Raw genomic sequence first — 24,983 nt, 5'->3', positions numbered from 1 at the left:
AAAACCGTGAGGTTTATTGACAATTAAATTAGTTAGAGGAAAAGACAAGACAGGAATAGAATGCTTGGAGGCGGATCAATAAGGAGATTTTGTAGTGGAAAAGGCCGCAGTGGAGAGCAACACAGCCAGGACGAGGCAGTCTGTGTGTGTGTGTGTGTGTGTGTGTGTGCGCGTGTGTTGAATGTTAATAGCGCACGGAAGCATTCAGCCTACTGCTTTTCACTTCATTCGTAACACTCTTTCGCACTCGACGGGAAAAGGAAGACGCGCGTCCGTGTGTCGTGACCTTGAGGTTGACGCTGATTGTCTGGTGTTCCAGGTGCGGCGCTGAAGGGAGATGTCCTCGGACCGGATGGCGAGCCCTCGGAGCAGCTCCAGGCAGAGCAGCTCGCTCTCTTCGTCCCCGATGAGGCAAGTCGCAGCAGCCGCCGATGTCTGCACGTACACACGGCCAAGATATTTATATAAATATACACACACGGCGACCATCAGTGGGAAGCAGCATTCAAATATCATAACCCCGGCCCGGCGAGGTCATAGGTCCCCGTTTGATTACGTTTCTTCTCATGTCCTGTTCAGTGTATTTGCATAAGAGGAGACGTGCACAGAGACTGTGAGAAGGTGTAACTGTCCTATTTTGTGGTGGTGCAGAGCTGTAAATGGGCTCCATGTTGACAGCACATTCACGTGTAAACCCAAACAACGTACGAACAATAATTTGCCGTAATGCGAAGGAACGACACCCCTTGAACTCTTGATAATGCAGCATAATGGTGGCGGACGCCGGTGTCATGGCGGCGGCTCTTGTTGGAGCAGTGATTGAGGTTCTCAGAGGGGACGGGGGTCCGGTTGTCTCATCATTCGTCGCGGTTGTTTGTGAGCAGATGGAAGGCGACTCGTGTTTGCTTCTCAGTGGTGTGTGAGTTACACACTCTGTACGTGAGAGACTTTAGGAATGACTCTTAATTACGAAGGAATCACCAGTATTTAGCTAAAAGTATTACACATTTTCATCCCTGCTTACTTTCTACAGATGTCTTTGTCAAAATTAGACTTTAACTCACTAAACATCCAAAAGAACCTAAAATTTGATTTTTGTCATGGTCGCTACTAAAGATCTGATGAAGGAATGTAACAATAATTTAATGAACAGATTCAATGAATGTCTTCAATGGTTTTATAGTTGCATTCTGTAAAACTAAAACATTAGAAACTGAATGACTTTTCAGTCCAATGTTTTATTAGAAAATACAGATTAGTGCAGCTAAATTTGACGATATTCATCCTTTGGCGAAGTAATTTTGGATGATAAACTAACTATTCTTCATAGGCAGACCACCTACCCCCCCCCCCCCCCCCCCCCCCCCCCCCTCGAGGCTGCAGAATCAGATCCACGCCGCCTCCCCCTCTGCTTCAGGAAATATCTACCGGCTGCTGATTGATTGGAGTTGTTGGTTCAACAACGCCAAACCAATATATCGGTCTTAGTAAGGATCCTGCATCGAGGCGTTAAGAGGCGGACCACAGCAGGAGGGGCAAAGGTCAAATCCTAATTGACAGTGCAAACAAATGCACACACACAGTTACAAACCCCCCCCCCCCCCCCCACACACACACACACACACACAAGGCCACAAAACCAACATCCACATTCGGCTTCCATATTGTGCAGAATAAATGTGGAGATTTAAACAGAAAATATTCAAACTAAACTAACCGACTTTAGTTTAAAAGTGAGACAAACTCATCGGCCGTGATTTACATCATTGTGGCAAAAGTGTCGACTTGCCGATTCTTCTTCTTTTATTAAGCCACCGTGTCATCGATAGCACGTTTAAATATATACCTTCTGACAGTTTTGTGTTTACAAATGCTTTCACGGCGCGGCGAGTGCTCTTGGGTGTCACATCAGTACAGCTGTCACGGCATACATAAGTAACCACACACACACACACAAACAAACAAACAGATCATCTCCGACTTGCCTTCTTTGTCCATCCCTCATTCGCACACAAACAGAAAGCCTATTTGTGCCGCACGCGGCTCAGTAAATCAGCTGATGAAAGGAGCCAAATGACTGAATTGTGTTACAAGTAAATTGCAAACACAGATGCACTCGGTAGACAAACAGAACCAGACCGGGCCTCAGGTTTCAGTCTGAAGAGAGCGCTGCGAGGAGGTGAGCTGCTTCTGTGCTGTCAACTGCCCGTTTTTATGTTGCGGATTTATGTTTGCAGCCAATGCAGGAATGCTGGAAGTTACACAAGTGTGGGTTTGCTGATGCGAGGGAAAAAGTGCAGGACGCCGCAAGGAAAATGGAGCTGGCGAACGGGAGAGACGAGTCAATTGGAGATGATGTGACATCCTAATAGACGGGTGTCGTAGCTTCAGAGAGAGACTCTGAATACTCGCTTGATGCTCACTGAGAATGTCCTGCTGATGATTTCTAAAATCATTGGAACCAGTGTTCTCACGACATCGCCATGTACGTTATTCCTGCAGCAGGCGTCCCTTTATGCATGTGACGGTCAGAGAGACAGAGGACAAACAAGATAGGAAGGCAGAAGAGACAGAAACAGGCTGCGAGTGTTTTAGGTGAGTCTGGCCTTGGCTGCACTTCAGGGGCCGTCTGAAACATCTGGGAGTCAGCTGTAGGCCAGAGGCCACAATATTCCCTTTCACTATGGAGACGGGGCCCGAACCCACATTTCACGGTGCCATTATCCATGGAATTTTACCATTTTCTCAGTGAAGTAGCATTTTTTTAAATAGCTTCCTGAAGTGTTCAGTGGAGCTGGAGTTCTTTGTATTGAGATTTGTCCAGAGATATAGTTTTTTAAGCAGAAGGATAAAAGTGTCCTCATTCAGTCAAAGCCACATCGGTCTGGTCCACAAAGTCCAGCGGCTCATTCTGCCCACATTCCCCTTCCCGCTTTCTCCCACTGGAACGCGGTTCCGTTATGGTATTTGGGAGAGAAATTTCCATTTGTTCAAAAGTGACATCAGGCGTCAGACGGTGATATTTAGCAAAAAGTAGTCGGCGGCGGAGGCTCGTTCGCAGTGTGAGGAATGACTTCCAGAACTGTGGGAAGAAGCCTCCAAACATGAATAATTACACAAACCACCACGTTTACAGTGTTTAGCGATATTGCACGCAGCTGCTAGACAATTCCAGATGTTGTGATAAAACGCCTGGTGAGGGTTCTTACCCCAAAGCCCTCACTGTACTAAACTATGAGTGAATACAGTTATGATATATATATATAGTTGCATAGAGGGTCAAACCCCAGTCCCCCATACATTCCTCTACCATTCTACAGACGGCAACACAATTGAACACAATATTTAAATGTTTTTTTGGGGGAAAAAGTAGCTGTCTGTTGAAGCATCGTGTAGGAAACCCTGATATCTCATTGGTAGCCATTAACAGATTGAATTGTATTAAAGCCTGTTTAAACGTTACTGCTAAATGTTGTTGTGTTGTGTTGTAAAGCTGGGCCATTAAATGGCTGAGTCACATTTAAATGTTTTAAATAGGGCTGCAATGAATTCATTAAGGGGGTAACACATTATGTAGTAACTATTCTGCCCCAATTACTTAATTCATAATTTGCTCAATAGTTTTCCTCATGTCAGAAAATCGTGAAGAATTCATCATCATTTACTGAAGTCTAAGAAAACATCATCTAATTGCTTCTTTTTTTTAACAAAGAAAAGGCAGGAAACTCTCAAATTAAAGACAATGTATTTACAATAGTACATATATTTTTATTTTTGACTTGACCAAATACGTTAAAGATCAATATAGCTGCAAAGTAGTTGCAGATTAGTTTTCTGTCCAATCTGGATTCCAGAATTTTACACACCTTGTTGAATATAAAAGTCAATGACACACTTCCTGGTTCTTCTGTCCACAACTGGGCACGGAGAACTTATTTTCGTATTTTACAGTTTAGTTAGTTTCACACATTTCCATTAAACCTTTAGGACCACCTGAGCCAAAGAGGGCATCGCCCCACCTGTGCTCATGAAGTGTTTTACACGGTTCCAGAATCAGCAGCCTGCTGATGGGAAACACCCCTGAAAAACAAAGTAGTTCCTGCTGTGCGATAACGTCCGTACTTGAGTGACAACAGGTGCTCTGCAGTCTGAAAGCTGCCCGCTCGCCGCGCCGCTGTGCAAAGATGTGACTGTCGCTGGCGCTCAGAGAACATTTGTGTTGTCGTTTGTTTTCGGTATCTTCGTGATGCGATTAGCAAATGACCCTCAAGACGGCACGCGCGGGGCTTCGTGCTCACAGTGTGTTTTCATGCGGACGCTGTTGCTGTTTTTAGCCTCAAACAAAGTGACTCACATCCTGTGATGAGGGCATCTTTAACATGTCCACATTTGTGCAGCATCGAGAGTCACTTTTGTGTTTCCTTCTGTTTGTTCGCTGAGGGCCCCCCCTCTGCTGTCGGCAAAGCAGCCGGATGTCACGCGGCGAGGTTCATATTGTTGTAATCTCACACTTTAATGTGGCGTACAACATCTCCTGAATCACTTTTGTGGTGTGGAGGAAGTCTGTGATGTCTGTCATTTAACCAACGAGCCACTATAATACCAACTATGATTTATGCAAATCTGTTGAAACCAAGTATTTGATTTCAAGTCATTTGTCTGCCTGATTTTTCCGCCTAAGAACAGACAATTTTGTCTGAATATGTGAAAATCTCCAAAGCAAAATAGAGCCTAGCAAAAATTTAAATGAATGCTCACTTCTGCCGCTACGATTAGCAGAAGGCTAAAGTATTAGCAACGTTTTGTCCAACCTGTGTGAGCACTGAGGTTAGCGGAAGGCTAAGCTAAGCTAGCAGCGCCATTTCCTCTCGATCTCTTTGCTCTTTACCCAACAACCAGCAAGATGAGTCTTTCAGTGTGTTCTTTTTTTTCGTCTGCCTTCTTCTACACCTCGTCAATAGCTCCAGCAAAGAGTTCCTGTAACAAGCCATTTCGACGACGTGACTAACACAAACTCTGAAAGCCACCTAGTGCTCGCACACACACTCCGTCTGACGTCACAAACCAGCGTTTAAGAAACAAACAAGTGAGTTGAGTTCACCGACTAAAGAGTCGGAGCTGCAGCCTCTCGGTGACTCATTCAGCGGAAAACAACTCTCTCCACGTCTCCCAGCACACGCAAAGTTAAAAAGTGAATCATCTAAGAGCTCATGTTATTATTCACACCTGTTGTGATGACACCAATCGGAATCCCTTTTTTTTGGGACGTTTCTGCGTGTTTCTGGTTCGAAGCACTGTAACCACCTTTTGACCTTCTTTCAAGTTGAATATTTAGACCCACTACGATTCCAATCCCAGATTAATTCAATTACCATTTATTAGTTTCTTAAGACATCCCCTGCAACCCTCCATTTTTAAATAGATAAAGCTGTTGATGGTCTTTATTCTTCTCATTGTTAACACATCTCAAGCCAACTATGTGTTAGTGCGCCTCTCTGTATTTTCTGTCTTCCCTTTCATGTCTAAGTCACACAAAGTCCTTGGACGCCGTAAAGTTTTATTGACAGCTGTGTAGGATCAAAAACTCCCCACTGTGAAAGAAGCACACATTCATTGTTTAATTCAAGTTCTTCCAGCTCAAGGCTGAGCAACACAGTTCATTTCCATTGACGCTGGTTTGATTCATTCTGGCTCCGTTAGGCCCCTTTTCTCCTCATAATACATATTCATATCAAACACGGAAATTAATAGGCTTCCAACCCGCGTGCGGCAAACAAAACAATCCCAGCGCTCACGAAGCAGCTTGCGTCTCTGCTGTGGCTTCCTGAGATGAGAGCGAGCGGCGCCTCGTCTCCACGTCAGGATCCCTCTGCGGGATAATGGAGCTGCTGTCTGCTGACCCTCTGCTGGTGCTGCATGTAAATATTTGTCATTCCCTGCGAGCTGAAGTGCACCGCTTCCCCTCCTTTGGAAAACAAGCCTATCATTATTATTATTATCTTCTTTTTTTCCCCCCTCCCCTGTGTTGAGGGAAACGTTTCGTGGCTCGATGTGCGTGTGAATCGAGGCGGGTTCATCCTCATGTGACGCTGTTATGTAACTGTGGAAAATGATTTGAAATGGCCACAATGGGTCTGACGCAAAGGTAATTTGTCACTTTGCGCATTTGAGATCGAATGGCTTGTTTCTTTTTACATTTTCAGTCGCAGAATGTCACTATGGGACCATCGGCAAAACACATTATGCATGATGACCACAATAGAAGTTTGTGGTCAACAAATCTGCTTCAGTCTTTCGTGTAGGTTAATTGTAGGAAATGTAGAGGAAGATTATGCCGATTTAGAAATGAGAGCCCTCCATCTCCACTACCAATGATCGAGCCCTTGTGATTGTCGCCGCTGTGTCATTAATCTCCAAAAAGAGACACTAGGGTATGTTTTTTGAGAAGCTTTTCTTTTCTTCTATTTAAGTTGAGTTAAGTCATGAAGTCACCATCATCACCATGAAGTCAAGCTCTGCACAGCTCCTTAACACAACTCCGTTCCTTCAGCACACTGTGTGGTTTGATAGTGGATGAGATATAATTGGAGCTGGGGCTTCCTAATGACTCGGCCCTGTGAAACCCAAAACCTGCAGATGTTATGCGATGACGCTGTCTGTCAGCGTCAATGAGCAATCTTTGTTTTTAAATGCACACGCAGCCGACAATGGTTCTCTCCACCCAGCCAGGTCTGCACCAACATTCAATACTAACGCAATATCCCGACGTCTCCAGCGAGCTGCCATTCCTCACCAACAATACCCAGACGGCCCAGAGCCAAACACCAGGCTTCATTAGAGACTCTCTCCCGTGTGTTGACTCAAAGCAGAGGTGGCTTCTGCAGCCATCGACCCGTCCACTTCCAGGGAGCTTTGAGTCATCGGGTGGAGGTCTCTGTGTGGCCCCCCCCCCCTGAAGCCAGCGCTCGCAAGGGGTCAATGCCGGGAGAGATTGAAGTGTGGAGGAGTGTTTGTTCATGCCGTCTCCGTACTCTGGGGGAAATGCTTAAACTAACAAGTGTGTAAACCGGCAGTTATCGCTGGATAATTGACCTTGAGTGCACGTCATTGATTTTAGGAATGCAACGGTGGTTTTAGTTCTGTAGTTATATTAGCTGGCATCGATGGAATTGTGTCGGGTTTATTTCCACATAGGGAGACTCATAATGATCGTTTTAGTAGGACTGTAAACTCATACATGCAAACCTGCATTCATCATAAGCAGTGTTGTTATTATTCCTCTCAGATTTAAATTTTTAGAAGTAAACCCTGATCAACCGCAGCACCTTCAACGGCAATTATGGCATACAGAATGTTCATCGCTAAAATGATGCAAAAAACACTTGCTTATCTTTCGGAAAGGTAATAACAACAACATAATAACAAGTAGACACCACCCTCAAAACTCTAACCTCTTCTTTTGATTAGTCAACCAGACCAAACCAACACCATGAACTACACTTTCTAATAAATAGGAAATAAGAAATTGGCAAAAAAAAAGAGAAAAGAGGGAATGAAAGTGAGTAGAAGGGCGGCACAGCCAACTGAAATGATCCGTCATTGTCCCCAGTTGAGTATGAGTAACCACTTCCTTCATTTTGAACTGATTAAGCATGCTTTTTCTTGTGAAGGAGGCAAAGATGATTATGGTTTTCTATTATGAATCAGCTCAGCTTTAGTCAGCATGCCGGTCCGCACAAACAACATCCTGCAGCTCAGAAAATACTCGACATGCAGACACTGTGTGTTTATAGGTCCGATTTGTTGTTCTAATGGGGTTCTGTTTTTGTAATTTGTACTTTTATTTCTACATCAACAATGAGCAAATGCTATGAAACGGGACAGACGGGGAATGAACTCTGGTCGGATCCTCAGACTGAAAACGAGGCATTGTACATTCTGTAAAAATCAAAATCTTGTCAATCCATTCAGTCAATGTAGGTGTCCAACACACATTGGGTTCAAGGTATTTAACCCATCTTAACCACACACGCGTCCTGCGTTCCTTCTACTTTGTTTAGGTCCGTGTTCACACTGTTGAACCACTGAGACACATTTACAAAGTGAATAAACTGGCTCTTAATTATCGTGCGTTTGAATCTCCAACAGTACCCGCATGCAGTCGCTCCACGTGGACTCTGTCCAGCGCTGGATGGAGGACCTCCGGCACATGACGGAGGTGGAGTGCATGTGCGTCCTGCAGGCCAAACCCATCGGGGTGGAGGAGGACGCCCAGCAGGGAGAGCTGATTGTGGCCGTCGGTGCAGGCGACCACGTGGCCAGGAACAACCTGCAGACGCTGCTCCGCCGGGCCCTGGTGGTCAGCACGGAGCTCGGCAAGATGTTCCAGCGCCTGGAGAAAGGACGCTGGCAGAGGGTCCACAGCACCGCCGTGAGGGCCAACTGCCACGTGCGCTCGCTGGTGCACGAGTACAGTGCCGCCCGCAGCACACCGCCTGAAATGCAGAAGGTGTGGTCGGCATGTGAAGTCCGTTTGGGGTACCTGCGAGCCTTTAACAGTTAAATACACAAAGAAAGATGTGTACTTTGTTAGTTTCTAATCTAAATTTGGTGACGCGCTAATTCAAATATAATCAGGACTTAATTGTCCAGTTACATAGAATGTGATCATTTTTTATTTATTCCCAATACATTGGAATTAAATGAAAAAGCTATATTTAGTTATCTTAAATAAATGTTTTACGTATTATAGATAACAAATTTATACATTTGTCAAATGTAATTATGCATTGTCTTTGGATCCATTAGAAATGTTTAGTGAAAGTTAGATATCATTCACTTAGCACTGCATGTGGATCACACAGACACAATCCCATAATAAACTTATGTATATGTTCTTCTCCTTCTCCTTTTCTTGCAGTATGAGAGATCTCTGCTGGAGAAATGTCTAGAGCTGACCAATATCTCAGAGAGGTAAGACTCTGGAGGGCTAAATAAATAAATTAGCCCGGGTTTGGGTCATAATCCAAAATGCCTCTCCACTCACAGGTGCCTTCACACCGATGACGAGTTCTTCCTGAAGTCCATGAGGGAGGCCATCCACGACATCCTCACGGACGTCAGCGATTCCTTCAGCAACATGATCGACATGGCTCTAGCCAACGAGATCCGGGTATGTAACGGAATCGTGACCCTCAGGCCAAAGTAAATAACACGACACCTCTAAAGTAACTTACCATTCACTGAAGTTCAGATACGCTCTGTGAGATGAGGTTCACGCGATTAAAAACGATCTCTGTGCCTGTAATTTATTTTTGAAATGTCTCAACGTTTGATCTCCCCCACAGCTCCTGATCAAACAGATCGACTCATCGGACAGCGTTCACACGATCGGCAGCGCCATCAGCAACCTGCTGTCCCTCACCCAGGACGGCCCTCAGCTCTGCAGCATCATCGCCAAGGTACTGTGGACATACCAGTGGATGCTGTGCTGACCAGGGTCTGATCCAGCTGGTTCCCAGTGCCATTTATTTATCATTGGAAACCAGAACCAATTCTAAACTCAACATAATAATAATAATCTGTTAGATATTACTACAGGGTTACCTACAGCGTCATAGTCTGAAGCCAGTTGAGAGGGAAGACGTGTTGATCGGCATTGACGCAAAAAACATGGAATGTCGGAGGTCCCGACATCGGTGGCAAGTCGGCGGCAGGATGTGTTCTTCACTTAGATTTGCAGAAGCCGCTTCATTTGATAGTCCATCTCAAGCTCTCACTTCCCTCTAGACAAACCCCTGTTATGATCAGCTGCACCTTTTGCCAGTGTTCATCGTCCTGGCCTGCAGCTATCTCTTCATACAAGCCTGTAAAAAGCCACTTTACTGTGAGATAAGACCGGACAGACCAGACAGAGAGTCTAAATTGGCCATTAGTCAACCGACTGCTTCCAGGGTACTCTTGATAAGACTCATTCGGGTGGCCTGCACACAAACAGGCACACGCTCAAACACAAAGAATAACACGCACATACCTGCTTGGCTGCCAGATTGTCGGATCAATACTGTCAGCTCCCATTAGGAGTGAGCATTGGGCACAGATGCAGGCTGCTTTGCCTTTCAATGCGCTCCGCCTTTCTTAAGGCGCAGCGTAGAACCGCTGGCCCGAGCCCCCCTGAGAGAGGCGCGTGTGTGAACCAAGCCCGCCGATGGCTGCTAACGACTACGCATGCAAAACATCCTCCACCTGCCGTCTGAGTTAATCAACCAGCACCAGTCGGTCTGTCACAACTTTCACACCCTTTAACGGTGGCATCATATCCTTTGTTGGCAGCACGCTGAGTATACTTATGAGAAGAAATGCGATATTTGGCCCGGGCACCTGATATTTCCTCCTCTTCCATCTCTGCCCGTGTCAGACGTAGTGAGATGTGTGTGACATATAGAGATGAATCATTGTGTACGTACGCTGCCAGTACCAGATGCGTTTAACAATGTTGAGCAGCATAATGTATACCAGGCAGTTTAAGGCAGTGGCAGCTCCTCAGCACTGTGTGATCATTTGGTAACAACGTATTACTTTTCAGGCATCCAGTTGCAGAGCAACAACAGTTAATCATGTTTCACACGCAAACGCATCAACTTTTACGTCTCATCATGGCTGATGTCAGGTTTTAAAGTCTTTCTCTCGGGTTTTGTTTGAATACAATCAACAATATTTGAGTTTTGGGCGGGAAGGTTTTTTATCAAATAAAAGACATGGGTACTGAGCAAGCTAATTAAAAGAAAAAAAAATCCCACCAAAAAAGAAAACAATCCAGTATTGCAAACTCTCAACGTGACTGAAGAGAAAAATATGAGCTCATAAATCTCACAAATCAAATAGCAGCTGGAGAACGAGAGAGCGACTGTATCGTGACGAGTATTATACGCTGTATCAGTGTTTAATGTCACGATGGATACGGATCTGAACGTCTCGATGCTGGCTGTGCGGGCCCTTGCCCTCCTAACAGGGTAAGGGCAGGAGGGGGCAGTAAATCACATGGGTAAGAGGGCAGAGGCAAGATTTACACCTGTTTTTTTGTGCTATTTATATAATCTGACAACATTTAGCTTCCTCCGCCACCCTTTTCATGAGAAATCGACATACAACCCCTGCAGCCCTCAAGAAGCTGAAGGCATCGTTTGAGCAAGCACAACAGTCCAGAGCACATAGTTCAGTTCAGGAAACGATGAGATGGAAGGAAATTACACGCCACGTCAACCTCCACATGCAAACAAATGGATAGAGAGCCATTATTAGACAAGTAGTCGAGTTTCACGTGATGATGTTAGAGCAACAAGTGCCAAAAAAGCACGAGTGTGAGGATAAATGCGTTCATTGAAGTGAAGACAATAGAGCCGCGAGTTGTTTGATGAGGAAGGAAAAGAAGCAACAAAAAAGATCCAGCGATCTGTGAAAAGGAAAAAGCAGCCAAAAATAATACAAACTGAAAAAACTGATGATTGTCTGAATGAAAGCGTCTGAAGTCAAGCTAGGGGTGGCATTTTTTCCTCAGACATATTTCTGATTTAAAGTGGATAAAGAAAGAACTTTTTCAAGTCTAATAACCTCGATCAGGCTTAAGTCTATATATGAGCATTGTGCCATTGTGGCTAAAATATCCAATTAGACGACCAATACGCTCACGTCAACTGGTAAACAAAAGGGCTCAATAGCGCCACCTTCAAAATGGCTCAAATTGGTTAATTGGTGCCGGTAATATCCCCCTCAACAAAATACGACTTTATAACGAAAGAATCAAAGCTGGAATGCGCATCAGACCATCGGAGATTCTCTGCACAGACTTACTGCGATGGCTAAATCAACATTTGCGTCACAGCATAACAACAGGATCAAAAACCTCTCCTCCACTACCCGAACACAGATTGATTTTACAGAGTTTCAATATTTTAAAACTGTCTGTCGGTGTTCACACTTCTTCCAGGTATGGCGGAAAAATATTGCGCAGGCGGCGAACAGGGAAAAGCGCTCAGGCTGCCAGGCGGGATGATTAGTCACTCCGGGCCTCAGCAGCACATGAGACATGCCAGCCCAGTATAATGGCCTTATTAGGATAATGGTGGTAGTTATGTACAGGCAAGGAAATCCTATCTGCAATAGAATTCAATACCTGCAAGTGTTTTTTTGTCAGAGGGTGCTTTGCTGCAGACACAGACACAATTCAGGAGCTATTTTTGTTTGTTTACAAGCATAATCCAACCGAATGGCCTCCGCTATTATAGCAGCTTAGGGTTCTCCATGTATATTTTGGCTGTTTTTATCTGACATGATGGACAGTGTGAGCCGTTCGAGAGGTTCTGTGGTTGGCCGCCTTCGCGGAGTAAATTCCGTCGGTCATTTCGGGTCTTTTGGAAGCCGGCTCGCTCTTATTGGAGAGAACTGCCGGACCGATTGGCTCTCACAGAACCCTCTAGCGCCGAGGATTGATCCGTCATTTCGTACAATCATGTGTGCTTCAAAGGCAATGGCTGATTAGGACGCACGGCGAGCTATTTGGTGGTATGAAGCCCATAAGTGATGCCAATCTCAAAACTCTTACTGAAGATTGTTTTCCCAAACTAACCACCTATTAGTCCCACTTCAACTAATGGCAACGTACGCGGAACCGGTTGCAACAAACGCTGTGTCCACTCGGCAAATAGACGAAGCAAAAATCTTCATGAGGGAAAGTAAGTTGAGGTTTGTCACGTTGAAGCGCCACATTTTTCTTTTTCAGAGGCCGCCTTAAATGACGGAGGTTTGACTCTGAAAAAAGAAAGTGGCGGGCCGTGGCGCCAGACTGTGGTTTGGGTTTCGTTAACAGCAGAACTTGGTTCAGGACTGAGAAAGGATTGTTTTCCCTTTAATAGAAAAACGTCTCAAGTGATGGCCCAGACTTTTTTTTTTGCATTTAACCAACAACCCCCAAACGCCTTCGAGGTCTAGACATACAAAAGGTTCATAATGTAGTAATCGCACTTGTTACTTTGTATTAATTAGTATTTAGCATCTTCAGCTCATTCAAGAGACCTGAACAAGACACAGACAGTGAATGATGCCCGAGGAGGTTTTACTCTGGCGGTAACACTTCAGCATCACTGCAGATTAACAAAGCACCGTATTTGTTGTTGTCTAATTACATTTCCTTCCTCCCCAGGAAGGAGCCGTGGTCGTCCTGTTTAAGATCTGCAGGCAGGACCGCTTCAGAGACCTCTACGCCCATGCCCTGAGGACCGTGGCCTCCATCTGCTGTGTGGAGGAGGGAATCAACCAACTGGACAAGGTAAACCTCGCTGGAATAAAGGAGAGAGAGTAGGAAGGTGAACCCCAAAAAGGAGGGCCAAGAACGCGATAAAGACGTCCGATTGCCCTGTCATCAGCTGACCTCGCGGCTCAGAGGGTGTTCTCCCTCCTCCCAGCAGCAGCAGCAGCGTGTACTCTGACTGCTGGTGCACACAGGCAGCCAGGCAGCCAGTGTTATGACTGGGACGCCCAGTTTATTTTCACAAGTGAAGAAAATGCCAACAATGGTAGAAGCAGGAGGAGGAGGAGGAGGAGGAGGAGGAGGAGGAGGAGGAGGAGGAGGAGGAGGAGGAGGAGGATGTGCAAATGTGGAACAAAGAATAGTTGTGGCAAAGCATTTGTTTCGTTAAGGGAAATTATAGTATTAATATTATATTGTTTAAGAGGCCTCCATTGGCACACACGGATACTGTGTTGTTAATTATACACCTGCATTGTTGGGGATAAACTTTTGAACGGAGCGGTTGAGTTTTCAAGCTATTTAATCGATCACATTTTCATGAATGAGTTCAGTTGGAGGGGAAGCCACCATTAAACTCTCGCTGTATCATTTTAGGCACGGAGACAGTGAGGAAATATATATAATTCTGTGTACTGGGTTATTTGTCCAGATGGCAGAATCGTACAGGACACACACGTTAAAAAAGACGGGTGACATTATCATACAGAACCTCATGACCGCTGAGCCCACAGCTCAAACATTTAGACCTGCATGTGTGTGAAGGAAAGGAGGCGAGGCAGCTAGAGAGAAAGCCAACGACGCATCCTTTCTTCCTCCGTCCCTGTTTGTTCTCTTTCGAGAATTCAACCAGAATAAACAACAGACGCACCTGTGTCAATCCAGCGCGTATGGAAAGACAAATATAACCTGATTCCGGCTGATAATGATGCCACAGCGGCGCCCGTGTTCGCCCGCACAGCAGCTGGGACAGCATGAATCATCCGAGTGTGAAAGAACTATTTTAACGGGCAAAACCGAGAGTCGGCCCCAGATTAGCCGCCTCGTCCCGGGAGAGAAGCTGTCAGGCGAGTCCACGCCACCAAGCGATCAGCAGCAAACGCTCAGGCTTGAGAAACACACCTGTCATCGTCGGAGGGTGACCGAGAGACGGGGCCGGCGTGCATCTGCTCATCGCTGGATGTTCTATTTACCAACTTAGTTTTTCACCCCCACTGGAACTTTATGTAACCGTAACACGGGGAATGGAAAGGGTATCGGTCGTGAACATAGCTGCTCTTGACGGACAAAGAAAAGAACTTCCACATGAAGCGGGAAGATGGATATTATGTTATATGAGTATTATATGAGACTGGAAGTATGCATTTTTATATGGAAAGCTACTTAATCCTTTAAAAGGGTGAATTGAAAAGATAGGACATGATTCAAATATTCAACCATTGACTGTATACAAGAGGTGGACTTGGTCGTTGTGACATCACTTATTGGTGTTGAAGCTTTGAATTTTTCACCCTCATTTACTAAATTACCATCATAATGTTCAAACCAGCGATATAGATCATAAACTCATGTTTACAATGTTTACTCAGGTTACAAATCAAGTAAGAAATCCAGTCATTTTCTCATAGACTTCTACACAATTGGACTTCTCTTTGTAACGTAGGCGATGCCCCTTGCCTGCCATTGGAAAGAATGCAAGTCAACGACATTCACTTTTCCGACCTAGAAATTCCTGCTTGCGTTCAAAAACCACTGGCCGAACACAGATGTTTTTTATTTTTAGGCCACTCCAGGACCCAGTTTCATCACTTTATCAATCCCAAATTGTCCAATACGTCACTGTTTTTGATTTCAGTCAGCTTCCACGTGTTACATTTATAGGGTCTTTTCAAAATAAAAGCACATAAAGTCGTTCTACTTAGACTATGTTAGACAAAACAAATTGGTAGTGTAATGATCATGGTCTTGGATTAAAAAAAGAGTGTAATTTGTTGCATAACCGGTGTTAGTAAAGCTTACATATTAGAACAACCAGTTGACAGATCTTCATCCTTTAACTGAGAAGTAAGCTAACAAGAAAAGAAACATAACATATTTATTTGCTGTTTAGGATCCTGCCCTTTGGTTCCTGACTCAGAGAACCATCACCTTATTCTCTATGAACTTTTCACAGGATCGGATGAAGCAAATGAGAAGTTAGGAAATATCCTACTTTAGGGAGGAGGAGGTGGTTAGGGGGGCGTCTGGGGAGTGGATTGTTCCACGTCAGTGGGTCACGTTGGCACACCGCTGCTGACGTCCTCAGAGACGAAAATAGGGAATCGCCCTGTGAAGCTCAGCGCACTGATGCTCGTCAGCAGGTAGGAGTGACAGGCGTGACGGTCCGCCTCACTCTGGATGCTCCAAACTTCACAAACATGCATTTACTTTTCCCATCGATGATAGAAAGAATCACTGTGACTGGAAAGTGACCAATAAAAAAAAAAGAAACTTTCCGACGTTTCAGATGAGGGATTAATCTCCAAGAGACACTTTGGGCTTTAATTGCCACCATGGAAACTACCATCCTGCGGTTTATGACAGTCAGTCTATGAAATATGACTTGATATTATGAATGATTTACTCAGACAAACACTTGATGAGAACTACAGCACACAGATGCAGGGAGGCCGAAGGAAAGCTGGCTTCAACTGTGTAATACTCCCCCCAAGTGGATACATATCTGCTCTACGTTTACATCCCAAAAGCTGTCATACCAATTCATGAACACAAACACACACACACACACACACACACACACACACAGTCTGGTTCTGATTTTTGAGAATATTACATTGACTGTAACCATTTCTGCTATAGTGTTTCCTCTTAATTGTAACGATTGACATCATGGGGATGTGCATTTTGTCCACGTAAGACATAAACAGATTCATTTTACGACAAAAGCTGTTAAAAAACACACACTCAAGCAAACACAAAGATAAGACAAACACAAGCTCAGGTTTCGCAAGTTTAAGCTAATTTGTATTTGACAATGAAAAAATTACATAAAATGACGACTATGAAAAATAAGCAAAGCGCTTTCCAGTTCAGTCCTTGATGTGATGAGGGTAGAGATGCATCATACTGTAGCTTCTGTCATTTCAAACATTAAACCTGATTTCAAACAGTGTGCACCAACACCTATCCAATCTCAAAGAAACCACACCAAATAAAGCATGCACAGAAACATACATATTGAGATATACTGGTAAATTTATTGCAAATCCACGAACCTCCAACCCTGCGCTTCCCAGCACACCCGCTGTACCCCCTGTGCCATGACAACCACATTAATCAAATGAGGACAAACACGGAGGACTGTTGGTTAGCAATTAAGCTGCATGCTGCGGACGTGCAGGTGGACGGGATCCTGTGCCTGGCGGACATCCTGACCGATGACAGCAGCGTGGAAGCAGCCCGGGCCGAGGCGGCGGCGGTCGTGGCTCAGATCACCTCGCCTCATCACGCGTCCACTCAGCACCTCGCCAGCTTCCTGGAGAGCATGCACGACATCGTCACCGCGCTCATCAGTGAGTGGATGTGTGACATTTGACCTGCCTCGCGTTGGGCCTGACCCAGCGACTGTTTGGAGAAAATAGATCTATTTTTAGGCCTGAAACGAAATAACCAAAAGGGGGTTTGAGGCTGAAAACATCCTTTTGCGCTCTGCCTCTCATCCTTCTGAACCCCTGTACTGAATGAGCGATGTCTGATTCTCTCAGAGTTATGCGAGAGCGCCTCCTGTGGGGAAGTGTTCCTCCTGGCGTCTGCAGCTTTGGCCAACATCACCTTCTTCGACAGCATGGCCTGTGAGATCCTCCTGCAGCTCAACGCCATCCACATCCTGCTGGAGGCCTGCAGAGACCGCCAGCGAGTCGACACGCCCTACTCCAAAGACCAGGTGCACAGCACGCACACAGCGCTCTGTTATGACGGATGCAGGCAGATATCAACTGGGAATGTTTTTAAATCCAACTCTTGGTGCTGATATGTTGAAGCTAATTAATCATTTGAAGCTAATTTGTTTTTTCAGGTGGTGACAATCTTGGCCAACCTTTCCGTTTTAGAGCAGTGTGCCCCTGAAGTCATGCAGGACCGAGGTAATCATTTCTCAGCTCTCATGTTACATCTATCTTACACATATTTGGGCTAAACTGCTGTTGGATGAAAGACTAATACACCAGCATGACTATACGACTTGAATTGTTGTAATTCTTGTTTAATCCTCAAGATGGCGGCAACAGATACAATTGGTGAAGAAGACTGGTGCAGCTTAAATAAAACATTAACTTCTTTTTTTGGAAATATTTTCAAACGGCAAAGCTTTGTCTTAAATGCAATTTATTATTCAATAATTGCACAATTTATATTTTCTGCTCTTAAGTGAAAGTCAATGTTCAACGTGCTTTTTATTTTATTTGATGAATTGTAAAATAAATTGATTCATATGTTTCCAGTGTGGATCATCAGTAAGGATTATTCACAATCTATGTCCCTCAGTCATTTCCAAATAAATCATATTTATAAGATGCAATCATGGAATGAATATCCAAAAGTATGAATACTTTTACAATGTGCAAAATGTACTGAGAAGGCAGTTTGTTTGCCGTCTTTATCCCAGCAAATGTCCTGAAGCTCTTCTGGAGACTTACGCGTTGAAGATGTTCATTTTCATCCTCCGTGCCACCGTTAATTCCTCCTCCTTCTTTGCTAATCCTTACTTGATATTTTGTCATTTTTAGGAATCGAGCGACTGCTGCTCCTGCTGGGAGAGAAGCCGACCTCCCCGAGTCCGTCGGAGGGTGCTGCCTGTGAGCGCGTTCAGCAGAAAGCTGCTGTGACCTTGGCTCGGCTGAGCAGAGACCCCGATGTGGCCCAAACAGCCATTCAGCTTAAAGGTAGTGGAGCGTTTCACTTTTCTCAACACTACCTATCTTTTAACAAGCGACGCTACACTTTAGCTGCAGTCCGTCGGACATGATGCCATGATTCGGCGACCTCTTGGAACTCAAGGGGATGTCAATGAAATATTTGACATCATAATTTCACAAACATGTCCGATGGAAAGCAGCCTTCTATAATGCTTTATGAAAACCCTGCATCAGATTGATGGAATATAACATAACACATGCGTACTCCATAACAGAAGCCAATGTATAGATGGTATCATTATCTTTAAATGAATATAAAGGACACTTGGAGGTGTGTAAAATTGTGATTACACATCTGCTGTGTTTTCACTCTGGTTTATGGTCCACATCAGTGTCTAACAATGACATGCTTGTAACTGTTTCTACCCTGTCGGCCGTCTTCAGCTGTTCCTTTTCTTATTGAACTGTGTCGCTCCCCTACTGAGAGAAATAACAGCGACTCAGTGCTGGTTGCTTGCCTGGTAAGTGTGTGTCCATGTGAGTGTGCGACTGTGTGTCCGTGTGTGCGTTGCATGCTTCCCCTCAGATAGTCTGGAAGATAAATATGCCATTAAAATATTCACCCCTGTGTACACTGAGAAAGTCTAATTATTAGAAAGAATATCTCCTCACACTTTAAAATATGACACTATTACCTAACACGTAATAATAATTATAATAAAATAAAATAATATCATAATTGCCTCTGATTGTGGTAAAAAAATACTACTTTTGAGCATTACAGACTTTAGGGACACACAACTCTTTGAAATGCTTTTGGGATATGGTCAAAGTGAGCTTACGTGGAGGCTGAAAGATTATATTTCAAAAACTAATTCTAGGCTCACTAAAGCACAACAATTCTTCATTTTAGGTGATTAAAAACTAATGAAAACAAGAGTTAGGATTATTATATTCCCTTTGTGCCATAGATTCAAGACATTGGCTCTTTAAAAAGTACAAAGGGGCGTTTTTCCGCCGGCCTGCATGTTTAACATCAGTGCACCAAATGACTGTTGAATTTAATTACATCCACAGGGCAATATCTGAAAAATTTGAAATTATATTACGCCTTCAGTATCTGTAAGCCATGTTTAGCTGACCAGTACACACTGTTTTAATATGTACATATCATGAATAATATCCCTGCTCGCACTTCATCATTTTCTCATTCTGATAATAATTATTAAGACCCCATCTTACGGCCGGTGAGGGGATTTGAAGCCCGTAATGTTCAGGAGCTTAATTGGGCTGAGAAATGCCCCCCTCTCCCTTGTACCCACATTGCCTGTCTATTCAAATGAATGTGATTCTATTTCATCCTTTTAGCCACGGGTCAAGTAAAGCATTGGTAGTTCTTCAAAGGGCGTTCAGCTCGCACAGATCATTTGTAATCTTAACTGTTAATGTAACTCACACACCACATGCGTTTCATTAGCGGCCCCTCAACGCCGTGCACGACTTGCTCCGACCGAAAAAGAAAAACATTTATATTTAACGTATCTGTTTGCATCCACATACACCGGCGACATTTGTTCTCTGCTGATTGTGTGATTGCTCCTGCATATGACCACGTGTGTGTTTGCGTGCAGCACTACAGCATGATCTTTCCTGTGTTGATGCATGTATGTGTTTGTTTTTTGGGGGTGTTTTGTGCACATGCGTACTGATGTGTGTGTGTGTGTGTGTGTGTTTGTGTGTGTCTCCAGGCTGCCTTGAGGAGGCTGGCAGCGGGGTGTCCAGACAGCATCGAGGCGGCCGACCACCAGCAGCTCATCAAACCGCGGCTCGTCGACTCTTTCCTGCTGTGCTCCAACATGGAGGAGAGCTTCGTATGACGGCCCACTCAGCGAGCGCTGAGAGCGCAGAGCTGAACTCATGAACAGCATCATGCACATGTTCCGAGCACGACACGGCAAGTGCTCCTGAACCCTGCATTCGTTTCACGACTGGGGGTTTGGTTCGGCTCTTCCTGTGTGCTGGGAACTTATTTGTTGTCCAGAGGTCTTACTGGACATGAGGGCTAACTGTCAGTTTAGATGGATGCAAAGGACGTCTAAATGTATGTGTTGCCTCTAGTGCCTCTCAATGATCTTAGAAAATGCAGTGTATGTGTACAGTGGTATAAAGAAAAATGTCATTTCTGTTTGGTATTCCACTAGCAATTTCATATTGGTAATTCTACAATTAATATGTAGTGGGTGGTACTTTATGGAAACTAAAGTATAACCTTTTTCTGGAACCAAACCCCTTTTTATGCCACCGCTATGCAATCTTTTGTGTGCAATGTCTGAAAATGTTCCGAGCATGTTGCCCATCTGAGAACAGAGAAAGATCCTTTTTAGGGGAAGCATTTGTGTTTGAGTACAAAGACGTGTGGGTGGGATTGTTTTATTGTTGTTTAAAGAAGCGTTACCTTTTTATGTTTTCAACTAACAGACACTTTATTTGGACCATTTGCAACTAAATTATTACAGTGTCCTATTTCATCTTTTCAGTTTCTTGTTTGAGTACCTTAGTTGACAGGCCACTAGTAGTATTTGAAATGTATGTGTGGCACCATGATATACTTGGTACAGTGTAATGTTTGATGAAATGCATTGTGCAGCATGTTTTTGTTCTCATGCCACGATGTTATATTTGCCACTGGATAATAAATCTATAAAAACTGCCTTGAATTTGAATATACGAATGCTTTAATTTAAGGAATACCATTGTTGTATGCCATGCATGGAATAAAGGCAATCATCAACTGTTGTGTGTCATTCTCAAATACGTATCGTCCTTGAAGCTCTGTCACAAAGTTCTATGCAAATTAAAGCTCAAATAGCAGCACATACTACATCTATGACTGCTGAAACTTCCCAGCACAAACACTTGAATAGCCCTTAAAATCATTAGGTGCTAAAAGCCGGATCTCAAGTTATTTTCCATCCTCTGTTCTTATGAATAAGAACACACGCGGGAGGCGAGCGTGAGCGTAACACTGTTGTTTCTAAGGGCCCAAAATGGGGAAAGACGTCGGAGGATTTAGCTGCTTTCACCAGAATTCTAGACTCCAGGTCAAACTTTTTTTCTCCTTAATTCTCAGATACAAATAACGAATGAATTTTACTGCGTAGCTTCGTGGATGTATTGGAGATACAAGACGTGCAAGAAAAATAACCAAACCAACTTCACTTTATTGATTTTGCGCAGGACACTGCTGCTCCGGCGGTCCAGCACGCCGCATTCAAAGCGTCAACACACAGGACCACCTTGTTGTAGTGTGAGTCCACGCTGCTAAAGTTCCTCCTCGACCTCCAGCTCATCTCAGAGGAACGAAGCTCTCACATTCTGTCTGCTGTACAAAGATGAGAAAAACCTTTGAATGCGAGTCACAGAGAAAGAAGACTAGGAGACCAAGAAGAGGTGGACCCTGGTGGCCTTCCATGAACAGCCATAAGACATTTGCTAAGCCTCCAACTTTCCAAAAGTAGCGGGAGAGTGTAGAGTCTTCACATACAAAATATCATGCTTTCATTCATTTATTCACTCAATCACAATGGATTTGAAGAGGATTCAACTTCTTCAGACTTTTCATGCAACACATTCGGTTATTGGGACATGATGCAAAAAAGTGATTACAAAGAAATATGGCAGGGCTCATCCGTCCTTTTTTATATTGTCACTGCTTTGATAGAAACACGCTCAGGTTTTTTTTTTCCCTCCCTCTCGCTTCCCTCTCCTTGGAGAGACAATTGAGGGTCTTTCTTTTCACTGTAGCTTCTTTTTAACCTTAGGGCACTTATGCCGAGCCTGGACTTGTTACACTCCAATCCAGAGTGGAGACAATTGAGCTGCTTTGTGTGTTGTCCAGCATACACATGGGAACGTGTTCAGAGGCCTTTGTGATAGAATATGCTCCTGCCTCGCCTTGGTGGAACCCGATGAAATATGTATTGACACAGAGGAGAACTAAACAGACGGCCTAAAAACACAGGTTTCTTTGATATTGTTTTGGTTCGACCGTGACCGTTGATGCCGAGCTCTGGGTCTTTCAGATTTCTTTCTCAGTTTCTAAGCGCTTGAACTTTCATTTCACGATCTCCGCGGTCCCCTGTGTGCGTGTTGTTGCCATCTTTGTTGTTTTCAAAAGTTTCAAGGTGGTTGGATAGTAAGAAAAGTTTATCCAATCACCGTTTCAGCCAGGCTTCTCCTGAACAGGCATCTGCACGTCCGCACTGCCACATTAAACATAGAAAGTGCACGTTACAAAGAGAACTGATAACAATAACTGAGGTATGATGAAAGAGCAGAGCTGCCCTACAAACTCATTTTCATATCATCCTCACATGGTTGGAGCCATAATTCAGAGCCTCTGTGTAATAAAAGGATCCGAGCACTTGTAGTCTAATGCAGGGAGACCCTTCTCTGTGACTCCCGGGAGATTTTAATATTTTATGCGTCACATCTTTTGCTTTTGCCACTGAACAGTTTTTCATGGAGAGGCCCTGGAATGAGGGAAAATGCATCTTTGAAACTGCTTTCAGAGGTTTATACATTAGACTTAACTTTTTTTGCAAATCAAACCAATTAAGAACAAAACCATTTGGCCAAACTGGAAGTGGAATATGAATGAAAGGTCATACAAGTTGTCACATATTTAAAAGTGCCACAAATAGCAGGGTGGCATCTTGTTTCCACAGGTTGTATACGGATGAACATCAGAGGACCCTGGACTACATACAGTAATCAACAGGGAGGATTAACAGCAAAATCTCCCCATAAGTAGGTGATATCTTGCTACGGTGTATTAAGACGTTTTCTTCATAGTTTTAAGTTAAAAGGTTGTATTTTTTACGCGATAAGTCAAGAACTCAATAGTCATGCAGGGGTCTAGTTTTGTGAGCCAATCCTTGACAAAAAGATGGGAAAATTCTATTGGAGTTTGGGTTATTGTGGAAAATACGCTCTGTGGCTAACACAAGTTTATTATACTTATACTTTCATTAAAACGTCCAAAAACGGAAATCTTTCCAGTAAGATTTCCATACTCAGAGGTGGAATGACAATTTTCGGCTATAAAGAATCTCAACCAGTCAGTGTGGGATTGACAACGAGGCCGTTAAGGTCATTGTGATCATGTTTTGTCTATTTAACCACTTTTAGCACAAAGAGATTCCCAGGAGAGGTATTGACGGACACGATTTATATCATAGAACCAAACGGATGAAACGCGTAGGCTTGTATTAACGACAGACCTAACTTACGGTAAAAAACAACATGGACTCTGGAATCGTTCCGGCACCACTCTACGTGCTTGTTGGTTTGCAATAGTAGCTTGTTAACAACATAGTTTTCTTGCCAGGCAGTCGTACTTTATGTACAATATTTTACCACATAAAATATTAGGGTCCACATATTCGTGGCCTTTAAACAACTTAAATTTGACACGCGTAGCTGTTTTGTGAACAAATGATTTACTTTCATCATGTTGTCTTTAAAATTGACTTCATGTTCTGTCAGCTTTAGGCTGTGCAAATGTAAAATTAAAAGGTTTAAAGTTTTAGGATCCTGCTGCAGCTCATATTAACCTCACAGTTTAAAAGCTCATTACGACTTAAGTGCCAAGTAAATTGGACAGCCAATTAAGAAAGTAATATTCCTGTTTAGTAAAATCGCAAGTCCAGTGCCCAGCAAGCCTCCCATTAGAGCCCAGTGGGGATTTTAATTACTGAAATATAACCGCAACGTTGAGTATAAATTATTAAGAGCACTTTGTGTTCACAACTTTGGACCCACGTTAGTGAAAAGTAAAAGTCTGATGCCCAATAGGCTCACGGGTGGTGCAGCGATCAGATGGCTTCATCCTTTGCTTGGTGTTTTATAAAGTCTTAAACACTGTTCTAAATAAAGCATGACTTTATTCTACTGGATGTGAAAATAAATAATACATAATCAACACGCAATATGAAGAAATCACTACTGGCCAAAGAAAATGTTGTTACTGCGTATGGCAGCAGCTCAATATATATAATATCAATATATATAAATATAACACATGCAATGTGTTTTGGTAAGAAACATCAGCAGTAGAAGTAACGTTTGCCTGTGGTGTATTCTTTGCTTCCTAATTCCGAAACCAATAAGCAATACCATTATTTTATTTCATGACGAATAAATTAGTCTCAGAATTGGCCCTGAAGATTCGGGCTGATTTGAAACAGTAGATGGCGTTTTGAGCCGATTTTAAACATGAAATGCTGATTTATATACATTTTAAAAGAAATGTTAACACCAGCATTGATATTTTTAATTAGATTACAGTCATATAATATGGTTTATAGCTTAAAAACATATTACCTTTTTGATGAAGAGCTTTTGTATATTTCCTGCCTTTACTTCTTCTTTATACGTACATTTTATCGTGTGGTATATTGTTGACAAAACCCTGTTGTTTCCTGATGTAAATTTAAAAAAGGACTCAGTGAACAATATTTTGTGTGTTTTGGCATCTTCTTCGATGCATTTTGGATCAGGATGTATTAGGGTTCCTTAGATATGTGCACAATAAACTTCACTTTAGACTTTCAAGGTAAAACAAAACCTACTTTTTCTTTGTGCTCAACAGAAATTCCTTGTGGACCGGCATGAATTTGTCCGATTGTTGGTTGAGTGCACCTTACTTTGTGCATGCCGGGCAGGACAGCGGGGGGTCCCTCTGTGAGGGTCGGAAGTGACTCGAA

At 43.6% G+C, this 24,983-nt stretch overlaps 1 protein-coding gene across 5 annotated transcripts in view; it reads left to right on the top strand.

Moving 5' to 3' along the window:
• The window catches only part of insc (INSC spindle orientation adaptor protein), a 32,815-nt gene extending 11,803 nt beyond the window's left edge, over positions 1 to 21,012 (top strand). For 3 of the 5 annotated variants that reach the window (XM_040163683.2, XM_040163684.2, XM_078083247.1), the window contains exons 2-13: positions 320 to 411; positions 8,149 to 8,509; positions 8,921 to 8,973; positions 9,049 to 9,172; positions 9,348 to 9,461; positions 13,199 to 13,324; positions 16,704 to 16,875; positions 17,068 to 17,246; positions 17,379 to 17,445; positions 18,088 to 18,243; positions 18,661 to 18,737; positions 19,965 to 21,012. In XM_040163683.2, the coding sequence (XP_040019617.1) occupies positions 338 to 411; positions 8,149 to 8,509; positions 8,921 to 8,973; positions 9,049 to 9,172; positions 9,348 to 9,461; positions 13,199 to 13,324; positions 16,704 to 16,875; positions 17,068 to 17,246; positions 17,379 to 17,445; positions 18,088 to 18,243; positions 18,661 to 18,737; positions 19,965 to 20,093 (1,632 nt within the window). In that variant the 5' untranslated portion in view covers positions 320 to 337 and the 3' untranslated portion in view covers positions 20,094 to 21,012. The remainder of the gene's footprint in view (positions 1 to 319; positions 412 to 8,148; positions 8,510 to 8,920; positions 8,974 to 9,048; positions 9,173 to 9,347; positions 9,462 to 13,198; positions 13,325 to 16,703; positions 16,876 to 17,067; positions 17,247 to 17,378; positions 17,446 to 18,087; positions 18,244 to 18,660; positions 18,738 to 19,964) is intronic. The other 2 variants (XM_040163685.2, XM_078083248.1) reach the window with 1 other exon arrangement.
• The last annotated feature ends 3,971 nt before the right edge of the window (positions 21,013 to 24,983 follow it).

This window comes from Gasterosteus aculeatus, chromosome X, assembly GCF_964276395.1.
Source record: "Gasterosteus aculeatus chromosome X, fGasAcu3.hap1.1, whole genome shotgun sequence".
Taxonomy (NCBI): domain Eukaryota; kingdom Metazoa; phylum Chordata; class Actinopteri; order Perciformes; family Gasterosteidae; genus Gasterosteus; species Gasterosteus aculeatus.
The sequence above is the reverse complement of the archived record's forward strand: the minus strand, read 5'-3'. Positions and strand labels throughout refer to the sequence as shown.